Source organism: Semicossyphus pulcher, unplaced genomic scaffold (assembly GCF_022749685.1).
Source record: "Semicossyphus pulcher isolate SPU_LCO1_2020_fin unplaced genomic scaffold, fSemPul1.0.p SCAF_17, whole genome shotgun sequence".
NCBI lineage: Eukaryota > Metazoa > Chordata > Actinopteri > Labriformes > Labridae > Semicossyphus > Semicossyphus pulcher.
In genome coordinates, this window is record NW_027211681.1 from 12,091,556 (window position 1) to 12,114,058 (window position 22,503).

At 40.1% G+C, this 22,503-nt stretch overlaps 1 protein-coding gene across 1 annotated transcript in view; it reads right to left on the minus strand.

The window, feature by feature from the left end:
* The window catches only part of usp43a (ubiquitin specific peptidase 43a), a 125,969-nt gene that overhangs the window by 39,318 nt on the left and 64,148 nt on the right, over nucleotides 1-22,503 (minus strand). Inside the window, exons 7-8 of the mRNA XM_069666076.1 lie at nucleotides 6,191-6,359; nucleotides 2,517-2,628 (exon numbers count right to left, since the gene is read on the minus strand). Coding sequence (XP_069522177.1) covers nucleotides 2,517-2,628; nucleotides 6,191-6,359 — 281 coding nt within the window. The remainder of the gene's footprint in view (nucleotides 1-2,516; nucleotides 2,629-6,190; nucleotides 6,360-22,503) is intronic.

Below are 22,503 nucleotides of genomic sequence, written 5' to 3' on the forward strand. Positions count from 1 at the left end.
TTTTTTTGACAAAACATCAGCGTGGGGAAAGTAGAGCTGGATTTCAACATGCAAGTCGGTTTGCACCTGGAGTGTACCCTGAACTGACAGTTGTATCTCCCTAAACAAACCTCTGGGTGGCGCCAAAACACTTCTCAATGATGAAGCAGGGACCCGAATCATCGGCAGCAAAGCACTCACTGCCTCTCAAAGGAATTAAGAGTGTTAACAGTATTGTGATGCTAATTCGCATTACACAGAGGTAACAGCAAACTCACAAGACACACTCTTATTTTTACAGCAGATTAGATTTTTTTTTTCTTCATTTTTTCCTTTTAAATTACATAATTATATATAAGAGTTGAAACTTTGCACCCATGGGGTATTAAAGTCCTCTCAGTTGAAAATATCTGTACAATGTGCGATCAAAATGTCCTGCAGGCTGTTGGTGTTAAGAAAAAAACAAAAGGTCGGGAGGGCAAGCGGAGGTTCAGCGAGTTTGTATCCGGTCAAACCGGCTCCTCTAGAATCTGCAATAGAGATCAGTGAACAAAGATATTTCTCTTTCTCCTCCTCCTCTTCAGCTCTTTTCTTATAAACCTGACGGCTGCTCGCTCTGGATAAGGCCACCTCAAATATTGCCTGTCACCATGGCGTTGCCCATGGCAACTCGGCCACCAGCAGCGGGGACGGTGTGTGCGCATGAGGGCGAGTGTGTGTGTCTGTGGTCTGCGGCTTGTGGTGCACAGATCACTTGAACTGTCTTTAGACAAACAGATGAAGCTGAAGTGGAGGTTTGCCTGTCGGGGATCATTGTCAAAGCCTCCGGTACAAACAAGGAGGAGAGGTTTAACATGCAAGACCGGCTGTGCAGGAAACAAACAATTCACAATCACCCAGGAATAAAGTCATGTAAAGTCACGTGTCCTCTGCAGCAGTAAAAGTACATAGTTTACATTTGTAAATCAAATACGTGTTTTGTCTTCACTTATTATTCCAAAATACAGACGTTCTTCTACAGAGGTAAAGATGAGGATTGGTAGTATTGATGATGATAAAATGTAGAGAGGCTTGCAGACATGATTGAATGTAGGTTCATCGCAAAATGGGGCAGCTGTGGCTCATCGCAAAGTTGGGGGTTTGATCCCTGACTGCTACAGTTACATGTTGAAGTGTCCTTGGACAAGACACTGAACCCCAAACTGCTCCCAAAGGCATAGCCATCGATGTATGGATGGGTATAGATCCTGATTGGAGATTGGCACTAATGCTGCGTTCCAGACAACTGGGAACTCCAGAACTTCCCAGTAGAAATTTCTGACTTCCGAACTTAGAGCCTCCAAGTGCACAACTCAAGTCTGGGTAGATGAATCTGCTCCGAGTTCACATGTGTAAATGTGTGTGTGAAAGGGTGAATGTCACATGTAGTGTAAAAGCGCTTTGAGTGGTCAGAAGAAAGAAAGCGCTGTATAAGCACTGTCCATTTACGATTTACCAAAATAAAATGCTTGTTTGTTTGTGTTGTTTGTGATTGATTAAATGCGGTTTATCTGAGTGAATGAAGGCCACAAGTGTTCCAAGAGAGAGCGGTGAATCTTATAATATAATATAATATAATATAATATAATATAATCTCAGTATAAAGCAACTGAAAAACAAAAAACCCGAAACTGTAGGACTCCTCACTAAAGGATTCTTAATTATTAATCAGGTGTTGAAGTATTTTCTCAAAAATAAATATCTGTTCTTTGTGTGTATGGAAGCTTTTAAAGGAAGAATGCACTTCTGATTATACAGCACGATAAACCAAGGTTAAAAAATAATGAGGCACCAGTGTGAGGGAGTTTTCACATTAGGTATGATTGCTTTGTACCATACCCGAGTACGGTTACCCCCCCCTCTCCTCTCCCCCGCCGGTCGGCTTTCACATTAGCGATTTCGTTCTGTACCTGAGTACACTTGCGGTTGGACTCCGACTCAGAAGGTGGCAGTAATGCACCTCAACAACAAGGAGAAGAAGAGGAGTATCATCAGCTACGGCACATTGTTTATGTTCTCCTTCCAGTGTCGAAAAGCACGCGAATCGCATGATCCCAAGCCATGAACCATACTCGAGACCACCTTTTCAAGTGGACCCGGCACAGATCGAGGAACCGAGTACGATAAACAGTGTTCGAACTAATCAAACGACCTGGACTTTGGGGTCAAGTGTTCTCGGGCCCTGGTCCCTAATGTGAAAGCCCCCTAATACTCACCTGTAATTATGAATTATGAAAGCGTACTTAAATTTCAACAACAAATGAAAATGCAACATTTATCCACTGAGCATGCTCAACAGGAAATTGTAGACTCTGCAGAGCAATGAGCTCTTATTAAAAATCCTTAATATTGATGAAACTTCTCACTTCTACTCCCCTGTGCTGTTTTCATTCGCGTCACTGGAGTCAAGAGGATCCAGGAACCTCTGAGCCGAAGGGTGTAAGCCCCAGAATAGAGTGGATGACATGCTATTGGTTATATGGGGTTGGGGCCATTACCTGAGCCTGAGATCCATTCAGCATCAGATAATAGAGCTTGCTGAGGATGCTCTGCTGCAGCTGGTCCCAGGAGACGCTCCTGTCCTCACGCATGAGAAACGGGGGTCCAAACCTGAGAGAGGAGAGAAAGGGAGAGGTGAAGACTGAGAGAAAATGAATAAATGAGATACTGCAGTAAATATCCATTGGTATGTATCTCAGTTCATGAATGCAACATGCTGGTGTTGTGCTGTCGAAATCAATACATTCTCCAGCCTTGTTGTTTGAGATTGATTAACTTGGAAAGTCCTCCTCACTACAAAACATGATGAATTCATTCCAGAGAAGGTTGAGCCTATTGACAGTGCAGGAGGTGCCAGTATAAAGGTCATTGTAACTTATTTTGTCTTCAACACATCTGTCAAGCTGTCAGGTGTCAAATGCATCAAGGTTTTACCGCCAGTGCCTTGTGCCCTGCTCTGACAGCTTAAAGCGACGTTCTGTGCGGTCAGGGGCTGAATAAAGCTGAGAAACCAGCCTGTATATCATCAATGCATCAATGCCTCATAATAAGTTCTCTGTCTCTAGGTTAACTCAAGGCTTGTGCTCCTCCCCACTGTAGTGGTGGATGTATTAGAGGTTATTATATGTGAGGTGTTTGTCTAGACGGACAAGTCAAGGATATCAGGATCTCTCACAGATGATTGAGACGCACAAAGCTGAAGAGGTAAGTTCCAAGGTTTTTATTAGTTTTATGAATGAGTGTAATGAGTGCTACAGAGAGATACTACGTTCTGATATGGAAGAAACAACTTTGTCTAATAGCATTTCAAACAATAGTGTGCTTAAGTGTGAAAGGAGAAGGTATTCCTGTATTTTTCAACCAGGGTCATAACGTTAAGCCGCCCCAGTGTGTGTTTTTACATCCGGCGTTAAAGAAGCAAAACATGTCGTGGTGTAAATAAACCATTCCGCTTTCAGACATAATAATCCCGCCTAGAACTGGCAGTGTAAAAGGGGCCTATATCTATAGGCGTTGGAACGATGTCAAACACTGCAGGGATCCTTTGTGAAATGTTGTCGGACACTTTGAAAACAACATGAGACTGTCATTGACAAAAACAAGCACTTTCAGAGGACTCGACTTTCTCGCCTGTGATTGCCCCAAAGGTTTTCATTACAGCTGGGTCTGGCAATCTACCCAAGCGAACAGGCTACAGCATTTAAAGAGACTAGGATGTTAACTGCAATAAGTGTACACAAGTCCTGTGGCAGGTGGACTCCTGAGTCTTTAAATATCTCATTCTTATTATGTCATTTATAGTAATGGCTGTTATCTGTTCCCATATAAACCCCATAAAACATGCATGAACTCCTCAGCAGCATAAGCTGTATAAACTACTGTCAGCTAAGAGCAAAAGATCAAGCACCAAAGGCCAAATTACGACTGGATGATTGAAGATTAAAATGGATGAATCCTTCCTTTTGTCAACGATAGCTTAAACTCTGTCGATCCCTGTAGGGAATCCGAGCCTCCGTATGAGTTGAGAGCACTAATAATGGAAACGGGAACAATTTCTTTGTACACAATGAGGCCCTCAGCATGAGAGGATTACTGTCTACCCTTGGTTAAATGAATACTTCCATTAAAATAATGCTTTGTGTCACAAAGCACATAATGACTCATAATGGGTTCAGGAACATTACAGTGACTTAAATTCACTGCAATTAACTGCAGTCCTTGGAACAAACCTGACAGAGTGCTGTGAGGGTGAGGAACCCGATAAGAAGAATGGAACAACCCAGGCAGCGTGCACCAGGCAAACCCTGCTGATGCTAATATGAATTCATGGCTGTAGAAAAGGCACATTTCATATGCACATTTCATAGTGCTTTAGAGAACAATAAAACATAGTAAAAGACACGGATTTACAATAAAAAGATAATTCATTAAAATCCATTAGAATAGCAAAAGTGCAGAAAAGGGGTGCATAGTTAAAAAAACATTTATAATTGAGTTTAAAATAAGTTTGCAGCCATTAGAGTATAGATTAGGCAGTGTAAAAAATGAATGTTTTGGCTAGCTTTGTACTGAACTAAAATAAGCTGCAGCGGACATCATGAATTTAGCATGTTTACCAAGGACTGTATATAAGAAAAGCTAATGCTAGCTTATCGACTATCCCTGGTGCTAGCTTGGTATTGGTAATTCACGGTAACTGTAATATTACCTAGGATGCTAACTTAAGTTGACTAACAGTCAAACTCAAGTCAAACGAGTTACGACTTGAAAAATTGAAACTCCGAAGAGTATCCTGTAGTCATTTCTAACACTGTCATCATTGTCGTCTATTCTGCTCTAAATTGGACATCATGCTGTGTTCAAGAGGACACTTTAGAATAATAGAAAATTGATCAAATATGTCTCCTTTAAGATCTGACTTTTTCAATAACCAGTGTTTTGCCCCCTGCTGGCCATTAGACAGAATGCAGGTTTAAGGCACTTCCACATTATGCTGCAAGTCCACAGCTAGGTAAACACCAGAACATCAAAGTGGGAACAAATGAGTATAGATATTATGGATTTATAATGTAAGGGTGATAATGTGTTTGCACATTCACTGACACTCGGTTTCATGATGCTGATTATAAACTGAGAGGTGTTTGCTAGACAAAAGGGAATGGGATAAATGATCCTCAACTAAACCTTGTCTTCATATTTAACTGTCTTAAAAATGTAATCCTGTGTAATGCTACTGTAACTCTCACTGAGAATAATCTAATATGGTTTGGCATGACTTTGCCTGACTAACTCCACAGAATATCTCAGTCTTTCATGATTCACTGTTTGACATCTTCCCTGCCTTATCCTTCTACTGTAGCTGCAAAACAGTCATGCACCAGGTTGGATTGGGTGCACTAATCAATAAAATATTGTCCCACTTCTAAACAGACACTAAAATGTGTTACCTGATAATAAGAGTCTGGATGGGATGAGAGCATTTCCTCTCTGTTTTGCAAAGCCACTCAGCCCCCTGGGGAACATTTATCCCAAAACAGAACAACACATCTCACCTGTGAGCTACTAACAAGAAGCTCCCTTCAGCTGTAGCTGCATTACAGCTGCTTCTGCTGTTTGGTCCCACTGTGTTGTTGTACAAAAGAGGCAGCCGAGGTGCTTTGCAACTTAATGATGCCGCCTACACTTGTTAGGGTAACATATGGCCAACAATAAAACCAGACGGTTCCAGGTTAAGTGCTTCAATTTGAGCTCATTGTTTCACTCAGTCTCAAATTTCCACACAGTCAGCCTCCAGCTACAGCTGAACAGGGAACTCAAGCTGCACAGGCTAAATAAAACCTGCTAGGATGTGTTTATGCAACAGATATACAGGTCAAAGTCAAACAGAAGTTAGAAGCTGACATTGAGACAGAATTGTATTTAAGAAAACAAACTCAGAATAGCGGGAGGAGAGATGTCTCTACAGCTCAAATGCAGGATGACACATCAATAAATCTCTGAAACAGTGAAGATAATCTAACTCAACTACTGTGTGCTAAACCAAATCAATAAACAAGATGAGGCCCTTCCAACTGAATCAGCTGAATGCACCATAAAAGGCCAAATCCAACCCATCATTCAAAACTAAACCAACAACAATAACAGCTTGAACATCCATCAGCCCGCAGCTCACCTGACAGCCTGCTGGCCACTTCCAGCTGTGTTGCAGATGAGGAAAAGGACCTTGGAGGAGCCGCCCTGGTTCAGGTATTCAGAGGAGAGGGCGCCAGACGAAGGTAACCTCTGACCATCGGGACCAGCCGTGGAGGAGTAGGGGGAGGAGGGGAGGCTGTGGTGATACCCTGAGGCGAGCAGAGGAGAGGATGACTGTTGGATGGTGCAACATGTAAGATACAAACTAATGGGGTGCAATCGCACACACAACTTTCTGTTTTTTTCTCGCAATGAAAAAAAAAGATCATTTTTTAAGAACCTTTTTTTATTTATTTATTAAACTTATACCTGCAAAATCCCATTAGTTAAGGGTTACTAAGAACTACAGTTTGCAACCCTGTTGTGAAAAGAAACAGGAAGTAGAATTGACAAAATCTAATTTCTTTAAAAAAAATTGTGACTTGACATTTTTATTTGTATTTATTCATATTTATAAAAGGCTGCGCGGTGGTGCAGTGGTTAGCGCTGTTGCCTCATAGCCAGAAAGGTTTGGACACCTTTCTGTGTGGAGTTTGCATGTTCTCCTTGTGCATACGTGGGTTCTCTCCGGGGTCTCTGGCTTCCTCCCACAGACATGCTCGACATGCTGTCTGTCTCAATGTGTCAGCCCTGTGATTGACTGGCGACCAGTCCAGGGTGTACCCTGCCTTTCGCCCAATGACAGCTGGGATAGGCTCCAGCCCCCCGCGACCCTGAACAGGATAAGCGGTGTAGATGATGGATGGATATTTATATACTGTATATGTACAAGTGACGTAAAAATGAATGGATTATATTTGTAGTTTAGCTTTGTTTCGCTTATTTAAGATTATATGTCACTGAAAGGGATTAAAAGGGGTCTTTTAGTGCGTGTACCTTAGTTTATTGCATAGTATACAATATATCTAGAAAAAAAACAGAGGTTGAGTCCAAATCAAAAACAAATTGTTGGCAGAGAGCAGGTAATATCACACCGGATATTACAGCAAATGTTTCTAGTACCAGAGCTCATTCCATCAGGGTGGGAGAACTAAAACAGCTCTGGGTGCCTAAATGAGAAACTGCTGCGCATCTAATGTGACATGTTTACACTGTGCTTCTAAAAACTAAATTTCTGTTGTACAAGAATTGCCCTTTGATTTTTATTCACCCACAGGACCCATAAGAAGAATTACATCTTTGACCACACACACAATCACACACATACACACGTGCTGTGATTAATCGTGGGTAATGACTGAGGGGATACAGAAGGCCCAACCTCTCGTCTCCCAGGAAACATAAACTTTGACATTATCAAAGGATTTAATTAAACAAAGCTTGTTCCAACCCTGCTGTGCAATTAATCACTGCCACCTTTAAACATCACACACATGTTGGGATTCACTGCATCTCCAATATTGGAATGTGTTCATTTATGGACTTTAAACTGACTCTTCTCCACTGCCCTCCAAGAAGGTTGGAGCCGCAGTTCCCTCCAATTCAGCAGCTCTCATGGCTTGCTAACCGAGCAAGGCCTCAGCAGCGATGCGAGATCCTGCTGAAAAGATTACCGGTTTACTCAGCATGAACTAGTAACCGTAGTTTAGCAGCAGCTGAAAGAGTCTGCCCGCTTTTCAAATAAGGACAACGGAGCAACGAAGGACCAGTTTCCCTCCAACTGGACACCAACACAACGACTGCAACTTCACCAGAACCACTGCTCCCCCGGCCCGGTTGAGCGACAGGATCGTCGGCCTAACAAGCTGCAACACAGCACAGCAACGCCTTTCCGTCCACGGTCTGGTAACATAACATCTGGGCAAAGCTAGAATAACTCACAGTACCGGCTAAGCAGGAATGTTTACTGCATTGTAATGTTATTGATTTGATTAGTTACTGAGTTGTATTGTTGTAATGTCTGTTTAGCCAAGTATTGATATTGACATACACTATTTTGGACTGACCTTTTGACCTTTTAACCAGACTAAACAGCCAGGAATTAAACCTCCTGGTTCTTTTTCTGGGTCTCTACCCGTCCCATGTGCTCAGTGCAAGTTGGTTGAGACAAAGGACAGCATTCAGTGCCCATCCTTGAGTCTGCCATTTTATGAGTTCTTTGTCTCCTCTATTTGCCACTGAAGCCATGTGGTCTCTTCATGGACACAACCTCCATTTCGGTCTCTGCCTGTCCTGAGACAGACACACCCTTTTCTCTCTCTCTCTCTCTCTCTCTCTCTCTCTCTCACACACACACACACACACACACTGAGACATGTAAATATTAGCATTAGTTAGATTCCACATTTCGTGTTTTACTTCTGCTTTTATTGTCTTTTTAAATAAATCCCTGTGTGGAATAAAATACTTTCTATTTAATGTTGCACAAGAATGAATACTGCCAACCTCTTCTGCGTTTGAACTCCAAATCCTTCAACCTACTAGCTATCAATAATTAGGTTATAGTTATTAAGTTAATTATTAATCAGAGTCTATATTTAGAATCAGAATCGGTGTTTATTTCCAAGTAGGTTTACACATACAAGGAATTTGTTTTGGTGATTTTGGTGCAGAACAATTAACACAGAACTAGAATAAAATTAAGTAAAAGACTTAAATAGAATAAGATAAAAAATAGGAATAAGAATAAAAATATAAAAAGCAATACGTATGATACAAATAGTACAAAATATGTACAACAGGTGTGATTAAAAACTGTACATGTGTGCAGGATATTGAACAGTGCAAAGAGCTTATATTGATAGTCTGGTATACTTTATGAGACTGAGGTAATTAGATGGTTATTTTCTTCACTTCGTTAAGTGGTGCCCCGTACAGAGGTGATTTAATGTAGATTAAATCATATCATTTATATCATTAATAATTATTTTTAATAATTTTTCATTTCTTTTAATAGCCATTTTAATACCTCCCTTTACTTATGGAATCTGACTTAGAGGCATAGTCCGGTCCCAACACACACATAAAACAAATTTCAACACACACACACACACACACACACACACACACACACACACACACAGGGACACAAGTGTGAAGAGCTGTAAGGCTAAGATGTGAAGCCATCACAAAAGCAGGCAGACCAGTCACTAAGACACGCACGCACACGCACGCACACGCACACACACACACACACACACACACACACACACACACACACACACACATCAGAGACACACACATCAGAGACACATACATCAGACACAAGGACAGAAAAGGCCACCGCTTTTTGCTGAATAACTCAAGTGTCTGTAAATACAACTTAATTAAAAAAATAAAAGTAACTGAATACAAAAATAAAAGTGCTGACCTTTAAACAAGCGCAAAGAGTTTGAAAAGTTTGTTGAACCTTAAATCACACAGAGATGTTTTTCTCTCTGAGCCGACAGGAGCAACTGGATGTGACATTTTATGCATACCGCCTGCCCTTTAAATGGCCAATTTATCTCCTGTCTGTTTGTCTCACTCATCCCTCCCTCTGTCCTCTCTGTTACATTTAACTCTCAGTTGTTTTTCACTCAGGAGGTAGAAAAGTAAAAGTATAGATGATTTACTTTTTATCTCAGCCTGCAGCATGTCACTAAACCTCTGACACACCAATTAATCAATATATCACCAATTAATTACATTTGATCCAACTCTTGCTGTAGGCTTGAATGTAACTTCCTTAGCAACTATTCTTTACTTCATGTACCTTACTGCCAACTGTTATTAAATAACTTTTAACTAGCTATTTGAAGATATTACATAAAACATCTTGCTCGAGTAGAAGGAGTAGAAAGGTCATGACCCTTGAAGAAGGAAGACATAATATTTTGCTTATATTAACAACGCCCTGACACCTGACAAACACTAACTTTAGAGGGGAAAACCCATTAAAAAGCGGGGGCCTGTAAAGTGAATTTTGGAGCTGTAATTAAATTAAAGAGCTTTTTCAATTTGGATTGTGACATTGCAAATCTTCTTTCTTAAACAAATAACTTTATCGAAGAATATGTAAAATCTCCGTATGTAAATGGTGAACCATGATTTGGAGTGTACTCTGCTGGTGGGATGACACCAATTCTTCATCACCTCTAAATTGTTTGTCGTAGGGATGTATATTTTTTGGCTGGATTGGATTTTTTTGCAAATATGCCGATATTCTCCAACCCTTTCTGCCGATTTCGATACCGATATATTAGGCACGTTTTGTTCCCTGTAATTGCAGAGCACATCAATGATATCATGTCTACTCTTATTGTAGTGGCCAAAAACTGCACCCCTCTTCACACTTGACAGAAGAGGTGTTGTACAAAAGGTCACATGTCCGATCACTCAGCTTTTGAGCGCACCTGAATGCAGCATCTGTGTCAGGCCTGTATCAGGCTCCAATCAAATAATAACATTGGCTGACCAATTAACATATTGGGCTCTATCAATGACTGTAAACAAAGATGGACGACGCGTCTCCATCTGCTCTCATTGTACAAAATTGAAGCCAAAACAGCCCCTGTGACGGGCGCTGCCATATCTTGCGCTGGTGACGCCGTTTGGAACCAGAGCAGAGCAGTAGAGATCGGCAGGTGCAGTTGCCATAACCAGTTCTGCTAACACACACTTAACTTACAGAAATATAAAAGCAGAGATCCCGCACGTTGGCGTATTTAACAGCAGAACAGCTTCTTTGTGTTGGTGCCGTATTTGTCAATCATCCTTTTTACTGCATCAAATAAATAATTTAAAAAAAACTTGTCCGAAAAATGAACACTTGGACATAAATCAGCATGATAAGAACTAACTATAATGACAGAAACCATGTTTGAGAAAAATTTATTTGGCGTGCATTTTGATTTTATAGTTTGACTCATGTCCCATCTGTTAACATGGAGGAGGCGGGCTTTATGACCTATACTGCAGCCAGTCAGCAGGGGGGGCTTGAAATGTTTTGGCTTCACTTTTAGGGAGCTGTCATGTCGTCCATTTTTTTATTTGTATTAAACACTAGGAGTTGGTTAACGCCCACAACCCAGTGCTATTTCAACAGCACCAGTATTTTCGGAGCTAGTTTCAAACCAAAAACTTAAGTCCTGACTTTGCCTTCATGTCCCAGGTGTGCCAGGAGAGCCTCCTGCCAGACTCTCATTCTCACCTCCTCTTTTTGAGATGGACAGAGGGAAGCCACAGACGGAGGGGAGGTGTTAGCAGCGTGGAGAAAGACAGAGTGAGAGATGAAAAAGAGAAGCCCAGAGTTGATAGAAAGGGAGAGACTGTGAGAGTGAGTGAGAGGAGTTCTCCCAGGGAAACGAGGAAAGAGCAGAGGTTGCTGATTTTAAAAAAGTAATTCCCAAGTGAATAAAACAGAAAAATGTACAGAGGGAACAGAGGAACATTTGCAATGAGGAAGAAAACCATCACATTGCATGTCCTCTCATAAGTGCATCGATTCAATGATCGATTAGCACGATGTTCATACATTTGTTGTTGTAATAGTCACAATGTCAAGGTTGCCGCAGGACGTTGTTTATTATCTGCTATTTTTTAATTAAAAGATAAACATTGGGACTGCAGTGAATGCACCTGAACGGCGGGATGGATGAAGATACCGAGAGAGCGCTTGTATTTAGAGAGAGACAAGGAGAGGAACAGAAATGGCTCTTGAGATTGGAGGTGTTGAGCATGTCAGCGTTAATTAAACAGCTCAGCCCTGAAGGAGATACTACACCTCCTCTGGCACTCGCTCTCTTCTCTCCCCTAAACGCCCTTCATTTCTTCCTTTTGTATAATGTTCGACGCCCCTCCTTGTTTCTAAACACTATCTCTTTACTTCCATCCCTACTCCCACCAACTGTCTCCACTATATAACTGCTTGGGATGAATCTACCCTCAGCTTGAGCTTGAAGGTAGACATTTTAGTAAGAATTAGTATAGTTTGTTGAGTATGTTTCAAATTTGTAGGACAAGCAGTGACAAGATTTTTGTACCAAGAAGGACACATGACCACATGGTGGTCATGTTCCTCTGACACCATGGTGGGAATATCAAATGCTAAGTGCTGAGTCTCCGGATATAAGTTGTATGATCTTTGGGAGTCCGACAATAATTATCATTTCCCTGTTTCCTGATAAAGTCAGAGCTGAAAAAACAATCAATAGTGAAAATCTGGAGGAAATTGGACCATATTTCAAGTTAAAACTACATATCTGATTAACCATCAGGCAACAGCTAATGTTAGCATTAGCCACTTCCCAACTTATATTAAAGTTAGCTAGAAAGTGTCTGAATGCGAACATTACGTTTAATGGTGTTCTAAGATACAATAAGAAATTCCTAGCTAACCGTAATGTTCGCAAATAAGTTGTTGAATGCTAACATTAGCTAAAGTCTTGTCGCTATGGTAGGAACCAAATATGTTGTTTTTACAAAGTGTCTGTTTACTCCTTTTATAACACAAGGGGTTACTTTAGTGTTCAACCACTTTCTAACGGTAATATTAGCTTAAGTAGCTAAATGCTAACATTGGCTGTTGTCTAACTGTAGCTGAAGAGTTTTCCAATATGTTGTTTTTACAAAGTTAAGTCTGTTGACTCCTTTTCTATTGTATTGTATAACACATAAAAGGGTTAAGTTAGCATTCAGCCACTTTCTAACAGTATTATTAGCTTAAGTAGCTAAATGCTAACATTAGCTGTTGTCTGACTGTAGCTGAAGAGTTTCCCAATGTTGTTTTTACAAAGTTAAGTCTGTTTAGTCATTTTCTATTAAAAGGGGTAAGTTAGCATTCAGCCACTTTCTAACAGTATTATTAGGTTAAGTAGCTAAATGCTAACATTAGCTGTTGTCTGACTGTAGCTCAAGAGTTTCCCAATGTTGTTTTTACAAAGTGAAGTCATTTTCTATTAAAAGGGGTAAGTTAGCATTCAGCCACTTTCTAACAGTATTATTTGGTTAAGTAGCTAAATGCTAACATTAGCTGTTGTCCGACCGAAGCTAAAGAGTTTTCAAATATATAATTTTAACTTGCAGATTCTCAATCTTCATTGTCTGAACGATAATGAGCTTTCCACCCTGAGCGTGATGTCAGTGAAAAAAGGCTGTGTCAACCTGTCAGGATTACAGTAAGCTTCTTGACATCACAGTCTTTTCTCTGTCAGGGAGTTTTAAAAATCAAAGACTAAACAATCAGAGACAACTTTGTTCTTGTGAGACTTGTCAGGAAAGCATCTGCTAACTAACAGTTGAATATGACTTGAGGCTATTGGATAAGAACCTTTTTAAAATGACAGTGTTGTCACTTCCTGCAGTGTCTCTGGTAATATCTACAGATGATGTCTGCTTAAGTCAGAACTGTGCTTTTGATAGTCCCATTTCTCTGCAGGAATCCAACCACACACACATACACTAATTATTTTAAGTAGATAATTATACATACCGTTGCACCAGAGGCAAAAGTCTTTCAGCACTGATGTCATTCTTTCCCAAACACTTCTTTATGATAATAATGTGTACAAATATTTCAAGTTGTGTGACACAAAAAGAAACAAAAAAAGAAACTCGAGAGAGGATTTTGGCCACACAGCGACTTAAAATGACACTCTTCCCAAGCGGTTCAAGACCAATTGAGTGACCCCTGTCAGAGCAATCCGCACACCTGACTAAAAATACCCAGGGGGCCGTGGGCTTGGCTCCGAACACAGACACATCGCAGGTCCCAGCAGTGAGCAGCCATCTGACCACGAATGCCCCCACTGTCAGCAAAGCACCTGAGCTTTCTGCCAACAGCGAAATGACAGATTAGGGAGGCAGCAGGGGAGGAACATACACCTGATGCTTCCCTTTCTCCCCCTTTCTTTTTAGCTTGTTTTTCAGCATCTCTCAACTGCATCCAGTTCATCCTCCTATGGCTCTACGCTTTTGTAACCCATTTTTAGTCACAATACTGTGCCCCGCTGCATGGTCACATTGAGGGGAAATAAGATAAAGGAATTTGCGATCACTGAAATTACGTGTGGTGTTTTGCTCTGAGTTGCATCACGTCTCAAATATTAGTTAAGCAACAAACCATGCCTAAGATAAAATGTAGTTGTTGATATCAGTGAATAAATCTGATAAAAATGTTGAGAACAAAAGACCAAACGAACAATAAGAAAAGGAGACGTGTTAGCAAACGTCATCCAGCATCCTTTGCCATCCTGCCTGATTCACTTGAACACAATTAGGATTTTCTTGTGAGTTAATACTGTAGGTTTTGTTTTGACAGGCTCAAGACAAGCTTTCTTGTTGGCACTCACACACACACACACATTTGTGCATCATTTGTGTTGTTCCTGATAAGGCAGCTGAGCAGTGTGTGTCTGTTATTTCCCAGATGATTTGAGAACACGTTCCAGAGGCAGTCGTGACGATCAGAGCACCGAGTGTAGACACTACAAATCTCTTTCTGCCGTCGTTCTCTTCAGGTTATTTTAAATGATGAATCTTACTGGAGGGGCAAGAGCTCCCCTGTGAATGTTCCTGGAACATTTTTGCTTTTCTGCACTGAGTTTGCTTTAGGCGGCCTGTAATTGCCTTAATGGAACTGCACGGGAAGTGTACTTAGCGGGGTTTAATTTGCATGTGTGATGTCTTTGTCAAAGTACAAGTCTATTTATGTAGGTGTAAGTGTATGTCAGTTCATGAGCGTACAAATAGAGGTAAAATGACTTCTTTATTCTCGTAATATTCCGACTTAATTCTCGTAATATTCCGACTTTATTCTTGTAAAATATTGACTTTATTCTCATAATATTCCGACTTAATTCTCGTAAAATTACTCTGATTTTTTTCTGTAATATGGCCACTCTGTCATAGAATGCAGCTCTGTAACTACTGGATTTGTAAATAAGCAAGTTAATTGCTATATCAGTTTTTAGCTAATGCTATGTCAATTTTGAGTTCACAAGTACTTTCCACTGCACCTTAGTTGCCAAAAAATGTTTTTAACAGATAAATATAAACAATGATATATTTATAGCTTCAAAAACATATACAAAAATAATGGGGTAGCCTTTAATAAACAGTAACAGCGAGGGATGTGAGGCCAAAAATGGCAGGGAAGCCATCGTATTCAAGTCCTATGCATAATAAATCATATCCATTCTATGATCTCTCCTGTGTCCTGATATCCTGACAAGAATCACAAGAGTACAACATTTAAGATGCTGATTTTATTTGACTGTGGGGAGTGATGCGTCCATTGTCCTGACCACATAACTGAGGACAGTGTGTGAGTGTGTGTTTACTCACTTAGATGAAACACTTTAACTATGTCTAGTAACACTGACATCCCCGACCCTCTACCTGTACACAGCCTTCAGGGGGTTGATGGTAAAAGACACAGTGGCCTAACCTCAGCACCTGAACACTCAATAACCTGCTGGAGAGCTCTGAATGAAGCCACAGTGTAATGTCAGAGTGTGTAAGCGAGAGGTGGTGGAGAGAATGAAAGATGACTTTGATTACTGAATCTTTCTCAGAATGAAGATGCTGTTTGTGCGAGTCAAACCCTCTCAAATCCCTCTATCTCTCCTGTTTTAACACGCATTCTCTCTCTCTCTCTTTCGGCCTCACTTTGAGGCGGCCGACTCCCACAATCCACTCCTCTCAATCTTGATTTAGCTCTCCATTATTCAGGGGACATGTGGCTCAGCCTGGACCTTTACGTTTTTATACAAGGGCACCAAGTGAACACCACACAAAGTTAGCACGCTAAGCTTCCCTGAGCTTCTGTATTCAGCAGGAAGTCTTTTTTTCGTACTGCACTATTACAGAGCTTTAACACTCTATTTATGTGCAAATTGCCCAGATTGTTGGGGGTGAAATAGGGTGCTATTGTGGCGCTGTGGACCTAATTGATTTTTCAGTGTTTTCCATCGTGAGACCTCCTGCTGTCACTTCCTCTAAATGCAAATCCTTGTTATTGTACCGCAGAGCGCTGCTGATTCAATATCCCCGAGAACATTTACTGACGAATTCAGGGAAGCCCGGCTCCTTCATGCTGAGGTACACAGCAGGTAATGACGACAGGGGAATTTCCTGCATACAATAAAGCCTCTCCAGCGACTGGCTTGAAGCTTGAACGTGTCTTTACTCAATATTGAGGGTAACATACAATAATTGTCATACTATTGAATTAATGGATTATGGAATTATGGAAAGGAAAGAAAAGAAAATGACAAGCAAAGGTTTAGGGGCAAGTTAAGGAGACAACTAAATATCATGTCCCTTATCACAGCTGACCAACAGTTTAAAAAAAGTGGTACATTTTGAAGTATTTGTCATGTTTTATATTTAATATTTGCTGGCATCTTGGCTCTTGGGATTGTTAGCCTGTCGCTCCACCACCTCGGTCGATACTAAGATATTTCAAGTATTAAATGGATTGCCATGAATTTTAACAGACACTCATGGTTTGCCAGAGGATGAAACCTGCACACATACTCTGAATGTTTTCTCTTCTACATGAGCAGATTGACATATTTTTGTTTTTCAGTGAAACATCTAGAAAACTATTGGTTGAATTGCCTTAAAATTTGGTACTCTGTATATATTATATTGTAATATTCTGTAGTTGTTGTTGGAGGCTATGTGGGATAAATGACGCCCGTTGCTGCCGTATTTTCTCGAAGTGCACAATAGGTCATTGTGCCTTAACCATAACCATATTAATAACATGTTTGGCGTTAACATCCCTTTTTAGGTGTGATACAGAATAGATGGGTGTCATTTTATTAGATGGGTGGAATATAAATGATAAAAAGCTGTCACAGATAGTTCTGAAAGAAAGCAAAAAAGCTGTGAAAAGGAAATGGCTAAAATTGAATCCACCCACTTTTGATGAATGGATAGAAATTATAATACATGTTATGGAAAGGCTGTCGTTTACCTCAAAGTCCAACGACATGGACATCTTATTACAGAAAGAGGAGGAAAATATAAATTGAATAAAAGTTCCATGAGTCTGATGGAGAACTGCACCGTGGTTTACAATACTAAGAGATGCTACTCTGAAAATTAGTCTGTGTTTTTGTGCTGTTTCTATTTGTGCAAGGTCTATCCATCGATCCGAAAAGCACTCTTCATGTGGGTTTCAGCAGCAGCCTCTTTTATATCCTGCACTACTGGAGCAGCTAGAACATGGTGGCAAAAATATCATTTTCAGGATCACAGAGGAAAATGTAAAGAGGTGGAGCAAGCAAAGAGGTGTGATGATGAACCCTGTATCACAGAGAAAATCGTGCCTGCAACTGCATGTCCAAACTTCTGCTGTGTAATTTCACTTTTTCCTCTTTCAATCTTCCCTGTCATCTCATGCTGCACGTTTTCAGCCCTGCGTCCTCGTCTCTCTCCCAGTGAAGAGGACAGTACATGACAGCGTTCAGTTCTGGTGTTTTAAAGTCAGAAGTTGTGAAGTGACCTTTAAATTGGCATGCTGTTGTGGCCTGTCAGAGAGATGCAGACAGCCCTGGGAGGACGTCAGCATGTGGCTGCTGCTTCACCTCTCTGTGAATACATTACGCTTCAATTCCATGTTAATGTTACCAATTTATAATACATTGTCCACCCTCTGTTCCCCCAAAGACGTCAGGTTAATCTGTGTGAATTTATGTAAGAGATTAGAATAGTACGTGTGGCTGTTTGTAACATAGTTTTCAAACACGTGAATTTCTTCTTTCTTTTTCTAATTAGACTTATGAATAAAATAATTGTGTTGATGTTTTTGTTGTACAGGTAGTCATTTTCTATTTTAATAATGCTCCTTATTCCTGTTAGGTAACTTGTTCTTCACTGTGGACTCTTTTTAATATGACTAAATAAATAAGGCTGTGTAAACTGCTAAAAAATTCTGTGTGATTCATAAAAATAAGGAATTTAAAACAAATTTCACCAGCTAAACAGATTCATAAAAAGTCAATACAATGAGATATTTAATGGGTTGTTGAACCGCTACACTGTTGGTTTCATGTTTAATCATCTTTGAAATGGATTCATTTTGTGTGACCACTATAATTGTCACACAAAACCAATTATAGGAGCATCACTGGATTTCCGTATAATCTGAAAAACATCATTACCTGAGCTAATTTTTATTGTGTCATTTCACAGCGTTGCATTAATCACATCTGCGAACCACAAATGAAGTTTCCTCTTTGGGGGTGGAATATTTATGTGGCCTGTGGTCTATGCACCCCTAGTCTGCATTTCTGCAATTTTAATTAATATTACTGACTTATTTTAATTGATCTTATATTTTTAATCTGTTACTTTTATAATCAACATTAAATTAATTTTAATTGATCTTGCACTTTATTCTATTTCATATTTAAATATAATGGAAGATCGAATATTGCAGCAGTAGGAATCTGGGACTCCAGAGAGAAAAATAATTCTCGTAATACTAAAAACTAAGGAAAAGTATAACTGACGAGTTATAATTAAAGTTCAGGGAACTAACTTTGAAATTGTAAAACATTCAGAGCATGTGTGCAGGTTTCATCCTCTGGGAACCGTTGTACGAGTACTGGGTAATACTTACAGCGTTATAAGATAAGAGATAATCCTTCATTGATCTCCAGGGGGGAAATTCGGGGCCACAAGTGTTGAGAAATAAAGAGTCTGGGTCTCCAGGGTCTGGGACCCATGAGAAAATTATAACTGTTATATGTTTTATATTTTAATGCTATATTTTGCTTTTCTTTTCATTTAATGCTGTTTTTAACTGTGTAAAGCACTCTGAATTAGTCTATGTATGAATGGTGCTTTATAAATACACTTGCCTTGCCTATGTTTCATCATGTATCAACAACAGATTTATAATAAGAGCTATGAAGGTAATAAGAGATGTCACCATAATAAAAAAGACGTGCACATCTAATTCTGCTAATATGCAAGAACTTGGTGTGGTGTCACCACAATGTACATGACATTACGAAGTTTGGATTACTTGCTACGTTACTGTTTTTTTTATCCTTTAATAATGGGTAATTTAACAGATAAAAACATTAAATACAGACGACACCAAATATTATTCACCATCAGAATAGTTTTAGCCCGGAGAAGAAGAATACAGTCATTAAATGATAAAAGATTTCATTTAGTCCCCACAGTGTTGCATGGCAGGGGACGATACTGCTGAATATTACCCCCCTTAGGATTTGGAATTTGTAAATCTGCCCAGAAAAGCATACAAGTGATGTGCTGGAGACACTAGGGATTGTAACTCGTATTGTAGACACAAAAACATTCTATTTCTTTTCTACTCTATTCTAGAAAAGCTTTGCAGAAACTTAATTTCTGCTTGTTATACTGTGGGCACTGTGCCCTGCACACTGAAACAGTTCATAGCTCACAGTTAAACCTTTAAATATTGATGACGCTAAGCTTTCTGTTTCTTTTACCATGGCGGCTAACTGTGGCTAAAAGGTCTGGTTGAACCGTTGTACACCACTTTACTAACTCTTTTTCCTTTGTAAGGAGGACTTTCTACAATCTCTAAGCATCAGAGATCAATAAGACATATCAAGTAGTCTTCTCAGCCCTCTGATTGTACCAAATCCAACTTTGATGGCAGCCAATACCAAAGTTCAAACTGGCTAAAACAGGCCTAGGTCCCGATCAGACAGAGCTGTTTTAGCAGCTGGGGGCATCTTTTTTCTAGTTGGACGCTTTTTGCGCGCTGCTTTTGCGTTGCTGAGCGCCTCATGTTTTTCGGCTCTGTGCGCCTCGCGTCTTCGGGGTAACGGCCTGAGCGCCTCTAGTTAAAACTTCAACTCAAAGCAGAAAAGTGCCTGACGTCATTGTCTAATTGGATGAATGGAGAGGCGGGCCTTCTGAGGTCATCATTCGGACGAAGCTCTTGGGCCAGCTGGTAGTACTCGCAGTGATCTTTCCTCTTTCTGAGGGTGTCATGCACCCACACGGATCTCTGTATCCCTGTGTTTAATGTATTTGGGCACAGCCTCTCACCCTCTATCAAAGCCAGAGAAAGAGCGCTCCGCCTGTCCATTTTTAATGCAGATATAACTTATCTACTGAACACAAAGTTAAGTATTTTAGTTAGCCAACATAAATGGGAACAGATCTGTCAGTTTACATCTTGGGAGCGGCCTACTGTTTTCATTAGTGACAGTGTCATTATGAACAGTACACTTACAGCAGAGTTATCATTGACACAGTGAGGCCTCTTTAAGCTCCAGAGTAACTATGGCCTTACATGAACTTTGTAACCATAGTAACACTGATTCCTCCGCACCAATAAGGCTTAAATGAAAATAAGTGTTCTTTCCCACAATGCTTCAGATCATTAAATTAAATCATCTAAATGTAGACGTGTTCCCGGTGTTAGATCGTCTGCACGCTCTTTCAAACATCTGTCCTCCCCACTAAAATCAAATGATGCAGAAAACGCTGCCATACATCATCTATTATCCCCACAGTGCCCTGCTGCGGTCTGAGCTGTAATGCTTGTGTAAATTCTGTTGGCTACACTTTATAAAACACGACATAAATCCACTTGAATGGAGTTATGATATCCTGGAATCTGCTCTGCTGTGATCTCATGAATTATTCCGAGCCGAGGACCATTCATCATTTTCATCAGATTGCCTACAAGAATGGAAGACACATTTCCCAGTGTGCACTTAAGTGTGATTCATTATAGGTGTATTACTGTGTGTGTGTGTGTGTGTGTGTGTGTGGTCGGTGCATGGTTTCCTCTTGAGGGGCATGAATTTACGAGACTCTCTCTCGAGTATTTCTAATGGCTTGTGTGTGTGTGTGTGTGTGTGTGTGTGTTTCTGTGTGAATGAGAGCACATCGTATGTCTGCTCCCTCTTCTTGTCACTCTTTTTGCGTTCCAGATTGCAAACTTCTGCTTTTTGCTTAAGTCCGCCATGCATTTGTCATTGAAAGTTAAACCTCAAACCTTCACAGCCATTCATCGATAGCCATAAGATGATGCACGCTCTCTCTCTCTCTTCATTTACACAACAAAGAGTTGAAGCACCTGTAACCTCCCTGACAATCTCTCTCATGAATTCCACAATTCATTACATATGAGAGGCAGGTTTTTGCTACATGATTTACACAACCCAAAAGAGCCTGATCAAAAGTTGAGCTCTTTTTAATGTTAGTAGCTTTTTAATGACTTTGTAGTTGTAGCATTTTGCTGGATGGTCACATCTTGTGTGTTATTGGTATAAATCAAAGCTGGAAATGAAAATATAATCACTTCCTGACATCACGAGAACATTTTTACTTTAACGAAAATTTCAGTTTTTCAAATCTCATTTTCCAGTATTTCCTTTGAGTGGTTAAATTGATGCATGATTTTCTGCAGGGTTCACCAAGTTTTGTTTCCAAAGTGTGAAAAAATAATGGAAAACCAGTGGGGAGGATACGGCCTAGAGAAATGTCTTATTATTTCTCTTATATTTTTCAGTACCTCTAAGTAGACTATAACAATAGCAAAACAAGATGTCAGCTAACAGTCTGATGTGTGACTGAAACGTCACATTCAACTTTGAGATGACCTGATACATTTATTACATTTCATTTGAAGGAAACAGCAGTGCATCCTTTTCCCTCAAGACTCTGTAAGACCCACAGATACCCTGTGCTTACCCTGATGAAACCCTCTTTTAGGTCCCAGTCTGGGCCAAGCTTGAGAAACACTTATCCTACATTTCCCACAATGCAACCAATAGCATTTCTGTTACAGAAAACCTAACACACATTACACACACCCTTTTCTCTCTATGTATAATTAGATAGTATATTGAGCCATGGCATTGTCTTCACTGTTTGACTTAATTCTTTTGATAAACTTTGAAAGATACGAGAATGTTTTGCATTTTGGCGCCCCCTGTGGACAAAGCCGTACCTCTTATCTCTTTGCTGATTTTGTCCTGTACATGCTTAAGTGGAGGTATTTAACAAAAAATCTCACCCTGCTGTCATATGTATCACTCACTTTAAATTCCTGCCCTGGAAAATGTAAACAAAGGCAGCGTGCAGTTAATCACTTCGTCTGACACCTACCCTCCGCCAGCAGTTTCAGGCACTGAAAATAAATATATAGAAATAATCAATCTTGTCGCTGATGGTCTGGTTTGCTGTTGTAGGTCATATAAAGTCTTAAGAATTAATTTCAGTCTGTTTCATGTGTGTGTGTGTGTGTAATAACACTCTTCCTCAGTCTCAGGTCAACAGAGCCTTAAGCAGAATCCTACACGGACATAAAGGGTTTTTAAAGTGTTATAATGATGCAAGGATGAC